Here is a 20,898-nt window from a genome sequence, read left to right as displayed (position 1 = left end):
CATTCACGTACTTAAATAAGAAGACTACAAAACAAGACTTACATTTCATTTCCTTAATGTTAAATAACAAGACTACAAAACAAAGGCTGCCTAAGCACCTCAAACTGTACTTATTCTGATCCAGTTGCATATCCCACCTCTTAGAGAAAATCGTCAAAATATGAAGATTGTCTATTACATGATATCTAATGGTCCAAAGGCTCCCCAATCTTCGGACTGTGGATCACCCAGAATTGTATTGATCTTCGGCCTTGTAGTTTGATCCTTCCCAAGTGGAAAATTCCAAAATGAATCAGACTTCTCGAAGAAAATGTAAAATGCAACTGCTGACGCCAAAAATAGTCCCAGAAGCACTAAATATATCTGCCAGTCTGCTCGAGAGAAACATATATACAATTGTTAGATCCTAAACATAACAAGAAATAATCATTGTGTGTGCATTCACAAACACAAGTACTATATAAGAGTGAGAAGAAGCACCTTTCCAATCTGCAGGAACAGATAGTTTAGTCACCATAGCTCCCCATTCTGAAGAAGTAGTCAGCACAACTCTGCAAAAGTTCATGCAAACAACAGAGCAATAGATGTCAACTGAAAATTTAAGCAAGAGATCAACCAAAAAAGAACCACCAAAAATTATCAAAAAAAAAAAGAACCACCAAATGGCTCACAAGAAGCCAGAGTTGACTTCTATGAAATGATGTATCTCAAGTATATATGTATTTCCTTTTTCAAGCCATGTTTCTGTTCATAAAATTATATGTGGGACACAGATGGAATAAAAATGAACTCTTACAATAAAAATTTTGCAAATAGGACTTATATTAGTAAGCTTGGTTGTATATCTTATAAGCTCTATTCCCAAAACTATACATGTGGGACAAAGGTGGAATATATATGAACACTTGAAATGCTGCAAATGGGAATCTTATATGGAAGGACAGACATAGAGTAGTATTTCTTAAAGGTACTAGCAAGAGTGCAATAGACAATAAAAAACACCAATATCTACACATTCTAGACGATAAGAATATGCACGCTTCAAACTTATAATTGTAATTTAATTTGTCAACCAATAATTTACCTTTCACTGGGGCAGAAATCCAGTGATGCAATTGAAGAGCCTGAGTGAAGCCTTTTACTCCAATGACAAATTTCCATTTTTTTAACATCAACTACACAAACATCCCCATCTTTGCTCCCCCTAAAGTAAGTAAAATGTTAGCCTCAGTTTGTAGAAACAAATGCATCATCTCATCTATAAATATATCAAGTTTATAATCATCCATCAGTGAAACTTAATGATATATTAGAACATCTGATTCATATACCTGGAAATTTTAATAATTGATTGAATGCTTAATATATATCCTATGTACAGAACAGTTCCCCACAATTTCAACTCAATCTAATTTGCCAGATATATTTGCTCAACTTTATGCAACTTCGATATACACAATTTGCAGAAAGCTGAACAGCTAAATTCAGTTTGTTGGACACTTGGCAATTGATAGCTTACCCACATAAAGGTAACTATAGTTACTTAAATAACATATGGGACTACAACACTGTTCACATGGTCGAACATCCTCACATGAGAAACATTATAACATGGCCAAGACTAGAGAATAATCATGCATGTGAGCAGCTATAATATGATGTTTTATACACCTAAATCTTTATGAAGTTGTGATCTGCTCAGAGTTGACGACTCCTAAAAGCTTGAACCTCTATTTCAAGAATTAAGTTTATCCTATTATTGATCTTTAAAAGGAAACTATCCTATCATTTATAATTCCAAACTAACTGGCTAAGAAATATAAAGTGACCCTAGACTACATTGTAATAATTTTCCATTTTTTAAAGTCAGGTATGATCTTCCTTTGATTAATAGCCTAAAACCCAGAAATTATCAAATCTAATCTATATGACCCATTTTGTTTACTCATTTTTCCGAAATAAAAAATATACTTAATTATGCGTAGTATAACAAGATTAAATGTGTACAAATTTTAATTTTAATACACATACAAGGCACAATCCAGTAAGGGCCGCACAGGGATGTGTGTCACCCCCTAAACAATGGACAATTTTTCATCATTAAAAGTTCCTATCATTTATAATTCCAAACTAACTGGCTAAGAAATATAAAGTGACCCTAGACTACATTGTAATAATACACATACAAGGCACAATCCAGTAAGGGCCGCACAGGGATGTGTGTCACCCCCTAAACAATGGACAATTTTTCATCATTAAAAGTTCCGTATATATATAGAAGTGTTGCCACAGAATTTAAAAATATAAAAGCATTCATTCAAATTTCACTTAGTGGCCCCCCTATTTCCTTATTATAGATCCGCCCCGGCAAACACATGCTTTTTATATAAAAGAGACACAGGATACAGTATATCACAAATATCTGCAAAGTAAAACAGTTGTAGTAAGACGCGAAAAACTAATCTATAGTGTAATGAAATGTCAATCTGTTAGATGACACAGAACAAACCCCTAGCTTTACACCAGTTGACCAAGACATATTACTAAACTAATTTACAATGCAATAGCTCATTAGCTCCTAAACTAACACTGAAATTCGCAAACGCCAATAGTAATGCTAAGCACTTACTGTGCAAGATATTTCCCATCCAAACTGATAGACATAATTGAGGCAGGTTTTCTCAGCAGTCTCTTGTGACCAATTTTGGTCCAATTACTTATGTCCCAGACAGAAGTCACAGCTTTGAAGCCTGTTGCAAAACGTCAGAGTAAGTAGAACTAATGGACACTCGGTCTATTAATCTATTATCAAGATTTGTACATACCCTTCTGAACGGTGCAAAACAAAAATGGCTTTGTACCATCCTTGGAAAAACGACATAGTTCAAACTTTTCATCCTGTAGAATGAAGGTGTATATATTTGTCAAAATGCTGAGAGCAGGGGCATGGGAGAGTAAGAATTTAATACTAAAATATAACATACAGAATTGCGGGTCAAGGAAGTTATTAAAACACCATCATCTGTTTTCCAGATTCTTGCTGAACCATCAGTAGATGTTGTAGCTAAGAACTCTGAGTCAAGGCTGCAAGTACAGAAAATTAGAACCTGAATCTTTATTACTATTTTTATGATTTTTTTGAATGAACGGAGTTCTGTTATTTATAAGCAGGTCAATGGACAGCAATATTAAAAAGGAAAAAAGCATAGTTAGCTCATATTCTAAAAGAAGTTGATAGAATTTTTTTTGTATATAGTGGATAAGAAATAACTATTGGACTACATTCCATCTTTACATTAACATGATGTAATCATTGCAAAATTATAAAAATAGATAAAATTTAGTTCAAACGATAGCGAAAGTCAGGCACCGCATTTATAAGTCAGAAAAGGCTTCGCAATGATGTTGTATAGTGTGTATTTATAAGGAGGGCCTGTATTATTAGACTAAAGACAGTCATAGGCTCCTAGTAGGTAATCCTTAAACTCTTAAGGTAACAAAAATGAAATTAATAGGTTTATTCTATATCCTACCTGAAGTCCATATCATTGAATGAATTGTGGGCCTTTGGTTCATTTAAAATGATGCGCATACTTGGCCACTCGAAAATCCGTAGATGTCCATCCTTGTGTATTCAGTGAAATAGTCAGGATACAGAAACTGATACATAAAATTAATGAGCCTGTTTGGCTTTTCTTATTTTCTAGAAATAAGTCACTCATTTCTGAAAAAAGTACGTAAATGTGTACTTCCTTCTGGAAATAAGTGACTTATTTCAGCTAATATGAGTCCTTACCACCCCACCAGTAGCAAATTTGGATCCATCAGTGCTAAAAGCAAGACATTTTTGTGGACCTACACCTTGAAGGGGATGTAATTCTTTTGGCAACAGTTTTTGACCATAATACTCAAACAACCTGTATGCAACACGCAACATCAGTCCTCCCTTTAGCCTTTTGATAAATAATTAAAGGGCAGATTATACTAGAAAAGAATGGATACTTCCACAGAGTATATGACATTGTGTCCAAGTATCATATCTGTTTTTTGGTTCTTCATTTAAATTTTATTATAACCTTATAGAGTATCTAGTGAAGTCAACTACATTATGCATGGTTACAACGATAGTGAAACAGAAATACATATAGAGGTATAAACAAGTATTTACAACTTACAAGTCCACTTATAAAGTTGAACAATTATTTTATCCTGACCGAAATACATGTTAAGACCCACAAGCACTCGTAATGAAGTCAACTACTCTTTTGATGTTAACATTATGGAGAGGGGAAAGGATCTATATGGGCCAGAATGGGGTCAACGACTCTGTTGAACTTGCAATTATATGTGCATTTTCATCAAATTAAATATATTAGAGATGTAGATGTAGGATAATATTCAAATTTTGAATGCACTTAATCGAAAAGTTAAAGCCTACTTAGAAACATATAAAGCACTTCTGTTATTTTGATCCCACTAACATCAATTTGCAGCTACACCCATGTGTATGGGTATATTTCCATAGAAGTACACAAGATGCAAAGTTGTGTAAGCATTTGCAACAATAAATATATTTCCATGTGTAAATAATTTAGGGCTGAGTAGAAAACCGAATAAACCTGTAACTGAAAACGCTTAAAACCTTTAATAACCGAAATGAAACGAAAAATTAAAACTGAAACTGATTGTTAGGGGCCAGTTATAGGTTGGAACAGAACGGAAAAAACGAATTGATCCAATTATTAAAATAAATAACAATATTATTTATAATTTATCAACATCTTTAGAATGAATAAATACATTTTTGGTTGGACTGATAATGGCATAACTGACTGTAAGTAAAATGTGTTAAATCAGTGCATGACTGATCTGAATCATTTAGATAGAGTATATATTTTTAGAAGTTTAGGACTTTAGAAGTAATCTGTTAGTTTCTATTAAAGATTATATATATACCACTAACTTTCACATTACTCTGAATCTGGAAAACACGTATTAGCTTCTTGGTTCAGAATTTTTAACAATATCATCAACTAGTCAGGCTATTAAGAACAGTATGTACAGCAAATACTGTGATGTAGCTAACATCATGTTGTAAGTGTCATGTGGAAAACAAAGTTGCTTGGCGGAATGACTGCAAAATTGTCCTGCTCAGCTGCTCTACTAAATATATTAGCTAGGCCCTTATTTCTTTCGGTTTTAAAACTGAAAACGAGCCAATAAAAAACGATCTAAGATTTATAAAACCGAGACCAACTGCCAGTTCTGAATTTTGATTTTTAGACTGAAGACTTCCGGTTGCGGTTTTGTCCAAAAACCGCGCCGATCCGATCTGAACCGTGCTCCGCCCTAATACATATACAGATACTTTTACTACACATATCCTACCCATATTAGAGATCCCTTAATTCCAGAGTTTGTATACATGTCAGTACATATATGAATATATTCCTACAACCAGATAGTTGATGGTAGGAGATTTTACACAGACGTATTGTTCCGAGCAGGTAGTAATTAGGTTTCGGAGTAATTCTATAATTTTATTTCCCAAGTTTCCTGGATCTATATATAGTACACAGTTCAGTTTACATTCATCCAGAGTCAAGACTTAGACATGTACAGTATGTTGTCTTTCTCGAATAAGCCTCCATACCTTATTATCTACCAAAACTTCTAAATATATCCTACTTCCTTGATAGTTTGTTAACTCTATAGTTGTACCAAAATGTTACTTAAGACAATTGCATAATTCAAATCAGAAATCAAAGAAATCACTTGTTCATAGTAAAATACGCAATCGTATAACAAGCATCAGTCTGAAGAAGTAAATCAATTACAGTGTATGATTACAATAATAACTAAAATAAAGCAAAGTAGAAGTCAGTAACAATCAAGTAAGTTCACTTATCCTAGTATTCGAGCATAAACACACACACACACACATAATGCATAGTACAGCTAAACCTCGATTAATAAAATTTTACTTATACATCAAGATAATTCCTCTTTTACTAAATAAGAAGCATAAATACACCAAAAATATCATCCATTCATCTGACGAGGTTACTAATTTATCGATATTTCAGTGTAGTAGCAGTAATTGAAGTAGCGTAAAGACGAAGGAGAAACAAATATACATGCAGTCTCCAGAAGTAGTGGAAGCAACAAAATCGTCTCCACTAGGATGCACAGCTATATTTACAGCTTCACTCCCGTTTTCAAATTCATAACTCGCCTGCCACACGAAAACACAAAATTTAATTATCACGAACCGAACCGAACCAAACATACTCGGTATATCCGACTCGAAAGAAAATTAGAAATATATACCTTGGGAGAAGATGAGAGCGAAGTAGTGAGAGGATCGAAGGAGAAGATTTGAAGGGAGGCGGGATGAGTGAGTTGCTTCATCGTTCCCAAGACGACGAGATGGGCGTTTTCTGGCCGTCGGATCCACGATGCGCAGCCAACCTTTCCCTCCATCTTATTATTTATGTGTGAATAATTATAATAAAATTAAAAAGAAAGTGAGATGAAACAAGAAGAAAAGAAGCAGTGGAATCGCTTATTTATTTTCTTCTTCTTCTTGTTCTTGTTGATGTTGTGTTGATCAGAGCAGGTGGGTGTGTCGATGATGATATTAATAAGAAGAGAGGGTGAGGAGAAGGAGATGTCAACGGTCAACGCTCTTGTTACGGATAAGTGGATATTCGGTTTCTTATTCGCCCGCCCGGCGGGGATTTCTTTGCCCCTTCCCTTTTATGTCTTCATCTATTTTGTTATCTTTTTATTATTATTATTGATTATTGATATTGATTATTTAATTTGTTTAAGGACTTTTTTTAAAAATCATTTGTTTAAGATTTTTAAATTTCGGATTTGCTACTTATGATTATTTAGACCATCATCACATATCACATACACAGTTTCTAATCTTCCCAGATCCATTTTTCATTCACAAACCAAACACACAAAATTCATAAAATTATCACACGCATATATGGCACAAACTTTATATACTATGTTTTTAACGATTTTACACATTTAAAAAATACTACTCTCTCCGTCCCTAGATACTTTTCTCATTTCTCTTCGTCACGTTTGCCAATACACATTTTTTATTATTAATATTTTTTATTTTATATTAGTATTAAATATAAAACCTTCACCGTATTAAAGTACTCAACAATACGAATCCAACAAGATCACTCATGACTATATTTTATCTTATAAATTAAACATAAATTAGTAATTTGTCTCATGTTATGAACAGTACCGACATTTCAAACGAGAAACGTTTTTAGAGACGGAGGGAGTAACAATTTAAATTTTTGTGATATATTATATATTATAAGTTTCACGTGTTGTTGATGATAATAAAATTTCTATATAAAAATATATACTATTCAGTTGGATAAATATATTTAAATTATAGAAAAATTATTTGTTGAATAATTATATACGTGTTTTTTATAATATGCCAGCAATGTCTATTGTTTTTTTTGTTCGTAATGTTATCACATATATTTTATTGTTATTTGACTTTTTGTTCTGTATGTACTAAGTTGCAATAAATTATTAATAAATATGACGGTACCCAATTTGACAATTTGCAAGAGTTTCAACTCTCCGTTTGGCACGCATAGTTTATACTTTAATACAATTTCGATCATTTGATTCATTAAAAAATGATGACATTTAAACAAAAGTTTATGTAAACATTAAATTATAAAACCCGTCAAATTGCAATGACAAAAATCTATTTTTAAGAAGAATGGCAGATAATAAAGATCAGTGACTGGTGACCCGTTGATTTTAAAATTCTTTAACCTATATATGTATCTACTAAATCAGCATATTATATGTAGTAGACATAATAAGAGTTTATAAATAAAAACGGACTTAAATGTGGTCTCGTCATTTACGCATTTCATTCGTTTCATGTGTTTACAAAGGTGTTTAAAAAACTATTTTTCTCAAACAATTATTTTTCTCAAACAATTATTCTATAAATATCCTCATATACTAATCATAGTCTAATTCCTTGAAAGGTAGTACTGCAATTCTAAAATTTTCTCAAAATTTTTTATTAAATGATGTGACATACAAGTGGACAATTGTGATTTGGCGATAGATGTATATACAAGGGGTTGTCATTTGAATGAATGCCGACAATCAGATTTTGGACACGTCATTTGAGAAAATAAGTTGAGACAACTTTTTGAGATAGCTAGCATTTTTCTTTCCATGTTCGATTCATTATATAATGATTGTTTTTCATATTTTCTCAACATATATGACTCTCCCTATCTTTTTCTATATTGGTCAAAGTAAAAGTTATACTTTGACTTATTAATAACTTATTGATTATTAAAGGTAAAATAATAATAAAAAAAATGATTTATGAGAAACTTGTTATTTATGAATAATTTTTATAAAAAATAGTTTATAAAAATAAGACACTAAAAAGTAACTCAAACTAACACCTGACTTTGAATCAGTTTATATTTTATGGTTTCAAACCGACGTTTAACTTATGAGACAAATAAATATTTATAAATTTAAAATCGAATACAATTTAAAATTCGGGCTTTAAGCCCTAGACTATGATCACATTTGTTCAAAAACAAAATAAATAACTAAAAGAATTTAGAATTTTTATATTATCAGATTTTACTTATAAATTAGAAGTAGAATGAGAATATCATTAGTTCATTGCTTATAAACCAAAAGCTGAGAATAGAAAGCATAGTCAAACAAAACTTTAACATTGATGGTCAAAATATCCGGGATGTGACAAAAAATTCCTCGACCTCTAATGCATATGGAGGTTCAAAATATTTATTGTAAAAATATTATATTTTTTTAAAATATTTTGCAGAAATATTAATTTTTGAAAATATTTGCAAAAATATTATATGCAACTCCTCGCAGCCACAAACAACTAGATGCAACCATATTTGCAACCCCTGGGCCAATTAACCGAAGCTAAATCTGGTTGCAGATCGTATTTTTACAAATATTTTTTAAAAAATTAATATGTTTGCAAACATTTTCGGAATATAATAAAATCACAAAAAAAAGTTAGAAAATGGGTAATTTTGGTAAATTCCCACTATAAAATTATATATGTTATAAATATATCGAAACAGAACGTGTGATATTATACTCCTTCCGTTCCACGGAAAGTTTACGTACACTGTTTCCACGCATTTTGAGACTCTCGTAAAGTATAGTTCCATAGCATATTTTTAATTTTTTCTTTTTTTTAATAATTCAAACGTCAAACTCTTTTTCCAGAAGTTTTTAAAAAATGTATATATAATGCAAGTATATTTTATAAGAGTTTTAAAATGCGTGTAAAAGGTAGCTTAAAAAATACTTGGTTCTATTTTAATACTTGGATGTTTTATTATTTAAGAGGTGTGTATTGGATTGAGATTTTAAAGCATTTTTTTGCATTCATGAAATCCGAGAGTATTCGATTGGGATTGTGTGAAATCCATTAAAATCTCGAAGTATTCAATTGGGTTTTTAAATTATGTTACAAAATCTGGTGGTATTCAATTGGGATTTTAAATTATACTTTAAAATCCGATGGGATTCAATTGAGATTGTTTAAAATCCATTAAAATCTGATGGTATTCAAATGCTGATTGATTTTTTTTCATTTCATAAAATGATGGATTTTGTGGCATTCGTCATTGTATTTTAAGTTTTTTGAAATCCCACCAAAATCAATGGGATTTTGAAGCATTGTACCTAAATCCTATCAACTCTGCGACATTTCATCAATAATCCACGCAAAATCAAAATCCCATACAATCCATTAAAATCCATAGATTAAAAATAATCCATTAAAATTCCAATCGAATACACCCCTGTAAATGTGCGGGGACATTTTTACATGTATTTCGATTAAATGATAAACTTCTTGAATGAAAGAATTCTGTTTTTACGGATATTGTATTTCGGTACAATTCATCCACGTAAAAGTGTTTATGACAAAAAAAAAAAAAAAATCGGTGGACAGAGATTGTATTAAAATAAGGGCAAACAGGGAACCGAAAGCAAAAAACACAGACTATAAAAACAGAGATTGGGGGGAAAATTAGGGCATGGGATGAAGAAACACTCAGAAAAACAAAACCCGAAAGAGGTTTCAGAGAGGCCGGCGTTGTCGAGGGTAGTTACCCCTCTCTGTACAATATCGATTGATTTTTCAGTCATTCGATGAGCCTGTGATTTCATTCCACATCTGATAATTAACAACCCTCGCGTGTCTCTGCGTGTTTCTGTTATCTGTATGTACATATCTCTAATCATCGAGATTGTTTATATCTCGATGCAAAGGAAGATCAGCATGGTGAAATATGTACAAGTTTATCCAAACGGCCCCAAAGGCTATGATGATGAGTCAAGTGGGTTTTTCTGAGTTGACTCGGGGAATTGGAGTGAGTGAGCCGTGTCTTGGCGGGGCAACTCGGTTGCAGCCATGGCGGTGGCACCCTCTTTGCCTCGTGCACATCATTCTCATCTGAGCCTATTTAGTGTATACTTACACTAGTTGTTACCTAAATTTGTGAAAATAACATATTTTAGACAGGTAGAAATAGTATTTGTGAAAATTTTCTTTTATATTTAGCAAAAAAATATTCTTTTATGAATATTATAATATTTCTAGTTTCTAGTCATAGGGTTATTTTGGGATACTTTTTAATTTTGTTGTAATTCACAAAGGCTGAGGTTGGCAATTCTTCTACACTTGTCATTGATGTATTGAAGAAGTGAAAGAAATATCAATGCATCCAAAAAAATTTCTCAAAAAACTTGAAAAATGATGAGCCAATTTGTTAATAGCTGAATCTTTGTGGATATAATAGTCCATTTTATGCGCACAAATTAAAGCATAAACATCTATTTGGTCTGTTTCAAAAAAAAAAAAAAAAACATCTATTTGGTCGCTTTTGGTATCATTAGTATCGCTGGAAATGACCCCAAAAGCAAGACTTCTGGCTTTTTTGCCAAGAAGCCAACTTCTACTCTATTTTTTTAAAGTCGTTTGTGTAAAAAGTCAGAAGAAACCAACTTCTACTATATTTTTTTAAAGTCGTTTGTGTAAAAAGTCAGAAGCACTTGTAATAAGTTGAGAATACTAACTTTTGTTTCAGCCCCTCTTGACTCGTTTGTGTAAAAAACCAGAAACACTTGTAAAAAGTTGATAATGCTAATTTTTGTTTCAGGACTTCTACTTCTTTTCTTACACTTTAATCACTTATAAGTCTTAAATTAACAAAACGCGTCCCAATGTCACACATTTCGAAAAAATAACTATAAATATCGGTTATTAACATTATATAATCTAGTATTTTCAATTTGAAAAGAAGACGCTAAATCGAGTAGTGTTTTGTTGTTTTAATCCTAGCAAAATGCTACATGAACGCAACATAAACTAGCGTCACGTTATACGATGGAGGTTTTTTATGAATATCTAAAATGCTACACAATGTAGCGTTAATAAATGATATTCGAGATATTTTTCATGATTGTGATATTAAGGGTAATAAATGATATTCAAGACATTTTTCGGATTATGATATTCACAACATTAATATAGATTTAGTGATAATTGGTTTAGCACCATCGCAAAACGCCATGACACTGTCACTGATCACATCAACAATGTGTGCTCCTTCAAATAGTAAAATCACGATTGAATAGTATAAGTGAAGAATCCATCCTCTGTTATCCTGAATATTCGGGTTCGATTCTGACTTATTCGAGATATATTAGAACATATGCTCATTTATATCAAAATTGTTAAACAAATAAGGGGGGCCAATTAGTAAACTATGAATTGTTTATTGCAATGGAGTGAAAACCTCCTATAATTACTCTCCCAACAGATAAAATAATAATTTATATAAAATAATACTATGATTTAATAGCAAGTATGGGTGATCATCTAACTGCAAAGATCGCCCGCACTGCGATACGCGATTTTTAATTTCTGTGGTACGGGGTGCGGTTTGAAATTTTGTCAAGCCGCAATGTGCGGTGTGGGTTGCGGTTTTTATTTTATAAAACGCGGTTAAAACCGCACCGCATTTAATATATTATATAAAAAATATAATTTTATTTTATATATATTACTAATGATGTTCTAGATTCTTAGGATGTTAAAGAAAACAATGTATATGTTCTGACTCTTGTTTATTTTTAGTTTTTACTTATCTGTGCTGTTGAAATCATTTTCATAATATGTTAAATTATATGCAGTTTATTTGATAACATTTAATGTGAATAAATATGACATTTTATACTGGACTTTATATAAAACATCTCATTTGGATCTTTTGAAGAGTTGTATCCATAGTCCTGTATGATCAATTTGTGCTGGACATGCGCTCATGTAATTTGTATCTCCACTTTTATCATATTATATTTATTTAAAAATATTAAATTATTGACAATTTTATAATTTATTTTTAACAAATAATAATAATATATAAAACCGCATAAACCGCACCGCCTTTTCGTGATATGATTTATGTGATTTTAATTTTTCGTGGTGCGGTTGCAATTTGAAAAATTGACAAAATCATGTATACAGTTTGGTTTGCAATTTTAGTCAAAAATCGCACCCCCCACCCTAAAAGCAAGTTAGCAGTGGAGTCCCATTCTTTTTCAAGGTAAGGGAGCTTCTTCTAATCATAAGCAACGTCACCATCACCCCCACTTCGTTCTCCCCCTTTTTAGCCAATATATACACACACATCATATAAATTTACAAAATTAATTAAATTGTTTTTTTTTAAAGATTTTATAGATCGTTCTTAAAACACACCCATCATCTACCCACATGGTCTCTTCAATCCCCCATCTATTTTGTTTATGTTTTTAGGGTTTTATAAAAAGTTGAATAAATTTCAAGATCACAAAAAAATGTGTTTAATTTATGATTAAGTGCCATATTATTCTGGGTTTTCTAGGGTTTTCTAGGAAAATTGGTAGCTGTATTGTGTGGGTGCATTTAAAGATTTTGTGTGCAGGTATGTGTATATATTTAGATACAGAGAAGTGCTAGGGATGCAGATGGAGAAAGAATTAGAGTCAAAGCTGAGTATTCAGAGCAACAATCCACCAAATAGATCTAAAAGCTTTGCATTTAGGGCCCCACAAGAAAATTTTTCCATCCACGATTTTGAGTTGGGCAAGATCTATGGAGTTGGTTCTTATTCCAAGGTGTAAAAATCTCTTCTTTTTCGTGACCCATTATTTAGTTTAGATTCTTATTATGTCATTTGTTGTGTTAATATTGTTTTTGAGATTGAATGGTATGTGTTTTAAAATAAAGTTAAGTCTTTTCTGTATTTATGTGGTGAAATGCATATGGGGTTTCTGGGTTTTGGGAAGACTATAGATTGGTTTATTTTGATACTTTAGTGATTCATAGTGAGCCGTGGTTTCGCCTACGTGTAGAATTTTATGTCGTGATTCTTGTAATGTTGATCATTTAAGTTCATTAACTGTTGAGTAGGCCTCACTCTCCGAAGTTATAGATGCGCGCAGATTGTTGGTTTATGAGATTTATGTAGGTGCTGAGGTGGGTATATGGGGCAATATTACTGGAGGTTTTCAATCCATAAATGGTTTGTTCATTGAATAATACTTATTTAAAGTGACTTGTGACTTGATGCTGTAGCATTGAACGTATGGATTTTGGGTTTAAGAAGTTAGTGTGTACCCTATCATTTCATTGTGGGAATAGAGGAAAGGAGGAACATGCAACTGTCTATGTTATCCGGACTCTTCAATTTTGCCCTCATTCCGGTTTTGATTGTACATGACATGGGTGTGAGTATGGGATCTAGTTCGGATCCTTCAATTGAAAACTGGACACTTCAGATTCCGGCAATATAGTTCAAAATGATTTACAAAGCCTCACACATTGTTTTTAGCGAGGGATGCGTATAAATTACTATTTCCATGCTACTTTTGATTTATGCTATAAGTTTAAAAAAAACAATTAGTATATGTCTTTATATTAGAAGAAGACCCTATTTACAAATCTATAATATATAAACTGTAGGTATAAATATAATATCACATATGCAAAGGTTATACGCCAGATCCCCGTACCCGTGTCCTATTTTGGATCCATATCCATGAATCTTAATTTTTTAGAAATTAAGGGTCTGACAATTTGATCTGCACCCGTGTCCGACACCCATACCCGAGTCCGGGTAACTTAGAAATCTGTAGCTAATTGCCACCATAATGGAGGCTATACTTAAGGTTGCCGATTTTAACTTAAGTGCTTTTATGGCAGACTGCATCATGTTATATATCTGTACTTACCAGTAATCTATATAGAATCCAATCTGTTGGATACTGAGATTATTCACCAATATGTTTTATAAAAGGAAAACAGGTATTTAGAAAGAATCTAATGTATTTAACATACTGTGATAACACCACACATTGCATTAGCATGTGAATATATTATGAAGGAGCTTTTGCTCTGAACTCCATTTGTTTGACAGATCAGAACAGTTGGGTAATTAACCTCTTCACTAAAAGGACTCAAGTAATAATTGATTTATATTAGCAAAACCTTCAGTTGTACCTGAACTTATAATAAAAGTTGAGCCTCTGTCGATAAGATAGAGATAGCCAAAAAATAAGTAGTTTGCCTGATATCATGGAATCTGAATGTTGTATCCGAATGTTACAAGTGATTCAAATGTTCATCTATTGGGAATGTGCTATAATTATTTCTCTGATGTATCAGCTTCTTATACCTACAACATTATCAGACTGTCAGTATTTTTATAATTGAGATAAGCTTGCATCGAGTCAAAAGTTTCTGCATGGTGCTAATTCCACTCTGAGGATCAAGTATTCCTTGCTGTTGTTTTCACTTTTTCTGGTGTTGGTCTAGGCGATAGTCTATATGTTTCTTTCTATTTGGAGGCCCTATTCTATAGCTGTGAAACTAAATTCTGAATCATGTATTTTATTTTTACCAAGATATAATTCGAGATATTTATAAATTTGAAGGAAAAAAGCATCATTTGTATTGAAATAACCTTTATCTATGTTACCCGGACTCTTCAATTTTGCCCTCATACCCGTGTCGATCAGACATGACATGGGTGTGGGTATGGGATCTGGGTCGGATCCTTCAATTGAAAACCGGACACTTCAATTTCCATCAAAATAGTTCAAAATGATTTACAAAGCCTCACAACAACTTGTTTTTAGCGAGGGATGCCTATAAATTACTATTTCCATGCTATTCTTTTGATTTATGCTATAAGTTTAAAATAAACAATTTGTATATGTCTTTATATTAGTAGAAGACCCTATTATATTTATAATATATAAAAAGTACGTATAAATATAATATCACATATATAAAGGTTATATGCTGAATCCCCGTACCCGTGTCCAATTTCAGATCCATATCCATGAATCCTAATTTTTAAGAAATTAAGGGTCTGACACTTGGATCTGCACCCGTGTCCGACACCCATACCCGAGTCCGGGTAACTTAGACCTTTATATCAAACAATCCTGATGTATTCACTATAGTGGTTTCTGCTTATCTACTATTATTGTTAGTTTCTTATTAGCACATCACTATATGTTCTTGCTGGTGTTAAAATCATACTATTTTTCCGGCCATAGGTTGTTCGAGCAAAAAAGAAAGACACGGGCATTGTCTATGCATTAAAGATCATGGATAAAAAGTTTATCACTAAGGAAAATAAAACAGCATATGTGAAACTAGAACGGATAGTACTTGATCAGCTGGATCATCCTGGCATTATTCGGTTGTATTTCACATTTCAAGATACATTTTCTCTATGTAGGTACCCTCTGTCCTATCTGGTTTTATTATAACAATCTGGATATGATAAGAACTTTTAATTGCTGTATATTGTTTTATAACCAAAATTGTTGCATTTTGTTCCATTTTAGACATGGCGCTCGAGTCTTGTGAGGGTGGAGAACTCTTTGATCAGATAACTAGGGTGAGCCAGTAGACAATATTTGTCAAAAATGTTGTTTTGCGTAGCAAAAATTACAAGCTTATCCAATTTTTTTTGCTAAATCTTGATTTGAAATTATCTTGTTTTTAACAGTGTTATTGAAACTGTCCAATATATAGTGAATTTGTGTCAGTGCAGAAAGGTCGTTTGTCAGAAGATGAAGCTCGTTTCTATGCTGCTGAAGTAGTAGAAGCTCTTGAGTACATACATAAGTTGGGATTGTTACATCGTGATATTAAGGTAATTTACCAATATTTGTGTGTGTGAGCGTGCGTACAATTTCCTTTAAACAGAAATGCTAACAAGTATATTGATTAGCAGCCGGAGAACCTATTACTCACATCCGATGGCCATATAAAAATTGCGGACTTTGGTAGCGTAAAGCCTATGCAGGATAGCCTAATAACCGTCCTTCCAAATGCAGCATCAGGCAAGTTCAATGAACCACTTAAGGCAACTGTATTTTCAGCGAATCCTAACATATGTTTTTCCTCTGTATAGACGATAAAGCTTGCACCTTTGTTGGGACAGCAGCTTATGTCCCTCCAGAAGTATTAAATTCGTCCCCTGCTACTGTTGGGTGAGCATCTTTCTCAAAGTTGCCTAATGCTTTACAGAGATCAATTATTGGAGTAAAACTCAATAGTTTACAAATTTCCATTTTCAGTAACAATTTCGTCTTTGTTGGAGGTTGTATTTACTATTAGTCTCCTTTTCAATTAATCCTGAACAGAAATGACCTGTGGGCACTTGGCTGCACCTTGTACCAAATGCTTTCAGGAACATCACCCTTTAAAGATGCTAGTGAATGGCTCATTTTCCAGAGAATTATCGCTAGAGATGTCAAATTTCCGGACTACTTTTCTGATGCATCTAGAGATTTAATTGATCAGTTATTGGTAAGCTATACTTGCCTTTCTGGTAAACTTAAAATAAATAGCACTCCTGCTATACCTTTTGACTTTAGTTCTGAAAGAATCTTTTGTTTTACTTATATAATATTTCAATCGGAACTCAAATACAATATATATGTTGATTCTTTTGCACTGACCTATCCCTATGTGGATCAAAGACTAGTATCTTCTGGACAGTGGCTTGTACTCCCTCCTTCCGAGTTTATCTTTCTTGTTTATATTTGAAGGTAAAAAAACTCTCATCTTTGACTGAAGTTTTCCAATATTATATCAATGAAAAAAAATATAGCATTAGAAAGTATTTTCAAAGTTTTGTCAATTTGATCATAAAAAAGTCAAACAAGACAGATAAATGGGGGCAGAGGGAGTATTGTTTATCACTTGTAGACTTCAATCTTTGCATTGTAATACTGTGTAAACTAATCTGTTGCAACACTGCATTTGTATTCATTGTTAGTCTCTTATAAATGCCTTTGACTGGCATATCTGTGGCAGTAACTATTTTAATCACTTTTATTTTCTATCTACTAGCTCTGTGCATTCTTCTGTGTTCCAAGGCATAAAATAGAAGTGTTAAGCAAGTTTTGAGCTGTTGACATCTTTGGCAGCAGAATTTGTCACATCCAAGATCTATATCTGATATCATAACTTTTTTTTGTCAGTGTTAAAAATTATTGAAGGTCTGTGCTAATTCAATACATGAAGCAATCATGTAGTGTTCGAAGTGCTGATACTCTCCTTTGTTAAAACTTGTGAACTTGACGTGCATATCAATTACACAGGATATCGAACCGAGTAGAAGGCCAGGTGCAGGACCTGATGGATATGATTCACTCAAGAAGCATCCTTTCTTTAATGGAATTGTCTGGGAAAATTTAAGGATGCAAACTCCTCCTAAACTTGCTTTGAAGCAAAAGGTATATTTTCTTCTGCTTCATGTCATTTTTATTTTGCTCTAATAACCAACATGCGCTGCTTATATCTTTCAAACTCAAGCAACTTTATAATTTTGTAGGTTCATTACAGTGGAGGGAATGATGCTCAGGATTCTTCATGGAACCCATCACATGTTGGTGATAGTTCAGGAAAGCAAACCGAGGAAAATTATGTCCCCGTGGCTTCTATAACTAGAATTGCTTCTATTGATTCTTTCGATTCAAAATGGTAATTCCTGTAATTCTGATATAGGCATTTTACTCATCTAAATGCATGCTGATACCTTGTTGCAATCGCCCCTGGTATGAGCTGACTAGATCTACATTTAATCAGGCGTTCAGGTCTCTTGTTTAAACTAGATCTTTATTTGGTCGGGTGTTCAGGTCTCTTGTTTTGATCTTGTATTCTAAAAATCAAGTTCTTATATTTTCTAAATTAAGTTTCTATACAAGGATGATTAAATTAATAGTTGTCAACATTATCAATTTTCCTTCATGTTGCCGTTTAACGTGAAAACTAAGCTAAAACATCTTGCATATTGGAATCTGCAACATTCCTATGTTATTGATGTTTTATTAATGCTTTTCTCAAATAGTTTTGTGTATGGAATTATGATATGTCATGATGTATTAAATTTTAGTTTTTTTTAAACTACTTTGTTGAAACTACCTTCAACACAGTAAACTGTAACAATTTACAATTTTATATGTTTTTGAATTATTTTCTGTAATTACAGGACTCATACACTTTCAGTTGAACTGCATTTGACACCTACTTTATTACCTCAAATGTTTGTGGGGCATCATAAATGATAAATCAATTTGCAATCCCTAATGAAGCTTATTCTTTCATCATATTAACAATGTCACGTCAATTATTAGGGTTGTATTTATTTATCAAATGATGTGCTTATTGGAAACGGTTGTGCTATGGTATTTTGTATTTTTAACTTTAAAATAATCTTTTTATCGGTCAAAAAACAGGCAGCAATTTTTGGAGCCTGATGAAGTTGTTATCATGATCTCTATGGTGAAGAAACTACAAAAACTAACAAACAAGAAAGTCCAGCTCATCCTCACGAACAAGCCCAAGTTAATATACGTGGATCCAACAAAGTTAGTGGTTAAAGGGAATATAGTGTGGTCGGACAACCCTAAAGAAATGACTGTCCAAGTATCAACCCCTTCAACTTTCAAGATCTTGACTGTAAGTACACTGTTCTTGATATTTTTTGGGTCTTTGAAGCACTTGTTCCCCAAATTTTATACACTTTATATTATTTTTGGTATAATGTGTATATATCTTGAGTATGTATTCACATATAATAAACGTTCTGCTCAAAAGCTTTTATTAGGTCCGCTGAATTATTCATATTTAAACTAAAACTAGTGCTGCCATAAATAAAAGTGCATTCCCATTGTCACTTTAGACTTGTAGTAATATACTACTCTGCACTGTAGTGATTCATCCTCTTGCTTTGTAAACAATTAATCGGGAACTCGAGAGTTGGGGACTAGTGTTTTGTTCAATTAACTAGGCTTTGATGCTGCACTAAAATTAACAATTTTCTTTTTGTTTCTTACCTTGATGTTGCAGCCGAAAAAGGTGATGTCATTTGAAGATCCTAAACACAGAGCTATTCAGTGGAAAAAGGCAATTGAGGCTCTTCAAAATCGGTGAAGCCTGTTCATGTTTTTTTTGGTTACACATTCTTTCATGTAACAATATTGTAGAGAGGAACATGGAGATGATCCTGATGTAACTGGAATCTCACAAGGAAATTTTTATTACGAAATTGAAAATGATTCAATTAACTGGTACTGTTTTAGATCTCACTTTACCTTGTTAAGGTCGATTTCGAGTTTGGTTTTAGTACATATTGATTTGTTCAGGTGGGATTGCAAAATTGGTTTTTATTACACTGTAGAAATCTTTCAAATTTAAGTGGGATGAAACTTTGACAAAAAATTAGCCATCCATGAAACTCCTTGTTTCATGTAAATTCTGCTGCAAAATATATCTTCTGCATTTCTCAGAGTAAAAGGGATGCAGGCCTGTTTATGGATTTGATACCTGATCTGGTCCGGACTATTTTAAATAGATATGGATGAGCATGAAAAATATAAACAGATCTGATCCATATACAATAGGATCCTATTAAATTGAGCTAAATTTTATGGATGGATATAGGATCCATTTAATTATATTGAGTTAAGTTTTATGGATTCCACTCTTTCATTGAAGCATGCATATATGTTCCGATCGTTCCCAGGACTGCAATAAAATGATAGACTCCATAAACCTACCAATGTGTGTATATATGGGGGCCTTTTGGGTATGCTTAAAAAGAGTACTTATTTCTTAAAGTAAAAAGTGGACTAGAAATGAGAAAATACCGTTTGGGTATGTTTAAAAAGAGTACTTATTTCTTAAAGTAAAAAATGGACTAGAAGTGAGAAAATAATTAAAACTTATAAGTGATTAAACTGTTTGGAAAAGAAGTAAAAATCCTGAAACAAAAAGTTAGCATTCTTGCCTTACACAGACGGTTAAGAAAAGTTAAAGCTAACTTCTTATCAAAAAAAAGCTGGAAGCAGCGTTCCCAAACATGCACATATTTGAATACTTTTATTTGTAATTAACTTTTCTCCAATGTGTTATGAATAAAAGTTAATATTATAAATAAAAAATGCAGGTTTAAAAATAAGAAAGAGAGCAGAAAGTAGAAAAAAAATCAAAAAGAGGGAGTCAGAAATGAAAAATAGGTTGAACATAATTATCAATAATTTTTTTTATTTTCAAGGCTGTAACTACTCCGGTTTTTCGGCAATTATTTATTAGTTTGGTATTAATTTTCTAAAAGAGGAATATAGATTTATATTTTATTTCAACTTATTGGTTTCCAAAAATGATTTTATGAGTTACTGCAATTATGTGAATATTATTATTTTACGTGCAAAATATGAACTGATGCAATTATTTGAATTAAT

The 20,898-nt window shown here is 32.4% G+C and overlaps 2 protein-coding genes across 2 annotated transcripts; one reads left to right on the top strand and one right to left on the bottom strand.

Annotated features, from left to right (window-relative positions):
- Positions 1–25: 25 nt before the first annotated feature.
- On the bottom strand, positions 26–6,763 carry LOC108209697 (SEC12-like protein 1). The gene is made up of 10 exons (XM_017380748.2): positions 6,331–6,763; positions 6,138–6,235; positions 3,797–3,917; positions 3,534–3,625; positions 2,985–3,084; positions 2,826–2,898; positions 2,630–2,750; positions 1,085–1,204; positions 481–551; positions 26–371 (listed from the first exon to the last, which is right to left on the bottom strand). The coding sequence occupies exons 1-10, from the start codon at positions 6,481–6,483 to the stop codon at positions 175–177; spliced, it is 1,146 nt and encodes a 381-aa protein (XP_017236237.1). The 5' UTR covers positions 6,484–6,763; the 3' UTR covers positions 26–174.
- Positions 6,764–12,797: 6,034 nt separating this feature from the next.
- Positions 12,798–19,743, top strand: LOC108210148 (3-phosphoinositide-dependent protein kinase 2). Its single transcript, XM_017381418.2, has 11 exons — positions 12,798–13,245; positions 15,694–15,874; positions 15,988–16,040; positions 16,197–16,298; positions 16,380–16,488; positions 16,560–16,638; positions 16,792–16,957; positions 17,755–17,889; positions 17,988–18,136; positions 18,892–19,114; positions 19,505–19,743. Exons 1-11 carry the CDS (start codon positions 13,090–13,092, stop codon positions 19,586–19,588), a joined length of 1,437 nt encoding a protein of 478 aa, XP_017236907.1. The 5' UTR covers positions 12,798–13,089; the 3' UTR covers positions 19,589–19,743.
- Positions 19,744–20,898: the final 1,155 nt, after the last annotated feature.

The sequence above is a fragment of the Daucus carota genome, chromosome 2, assembly GCF_001625215.2.
Source record: "Daucus carota subsp. sativus chromosome 2, DH1 v3.0, whole genome shotgun sequence".
NCBI lineage: Eukaryota > Viridiplantae > Streptophyta > Magnoliopsida > Apiales > Apiaceae > Daucus > Daucus carota.
This window is presented reverse-complemented; position numbering and strand designations above follow the sequence as displayed.

Coding starts and splice junctions, on each gene's coding strand:
- LOC108210148 (XM_017381418.2), top strand. CDS start 13,090: ATGCAGATGGAGAAAGAATTAGAGTCAAAGCTGAGTATTCAGAGCAAC. Junction 16,489..16,559: donor CCTTCCAAATGCAGCATCAG/GCAAGTTCAATG, acceptor TCCTCTGTATAG/ACGATAAAGCTTGCACCTTT. Junction 16,639..16,791: donor TCGTCCCCTGCTACTGTTGG/GTGAGCATCTTT, acceptor AATCCTGAACAG/AAATGACCTGTGGGCACTTG.
- LOC108209697 (XM_017380748.2), bottom strand. CDS start 6,483: ATGGAGGGAAAGGTTGGCTGCGCATCGTGGATCCGACGGCCAGAAAAC. Junction 3,918..6,137: donor ACTACTTCTGGAGACTGCAT/GTATATTTGTTT, acceptor TGTTGCATACAG/GTTGTTTGAGTATTATGGTC. Junction 3,626..3,796: donor AATTTGCTACTGGTGGGGTG/GTAAGGACTCAT, acceptor TGAATACACAAG/GATGGACATCTACGGATTTT.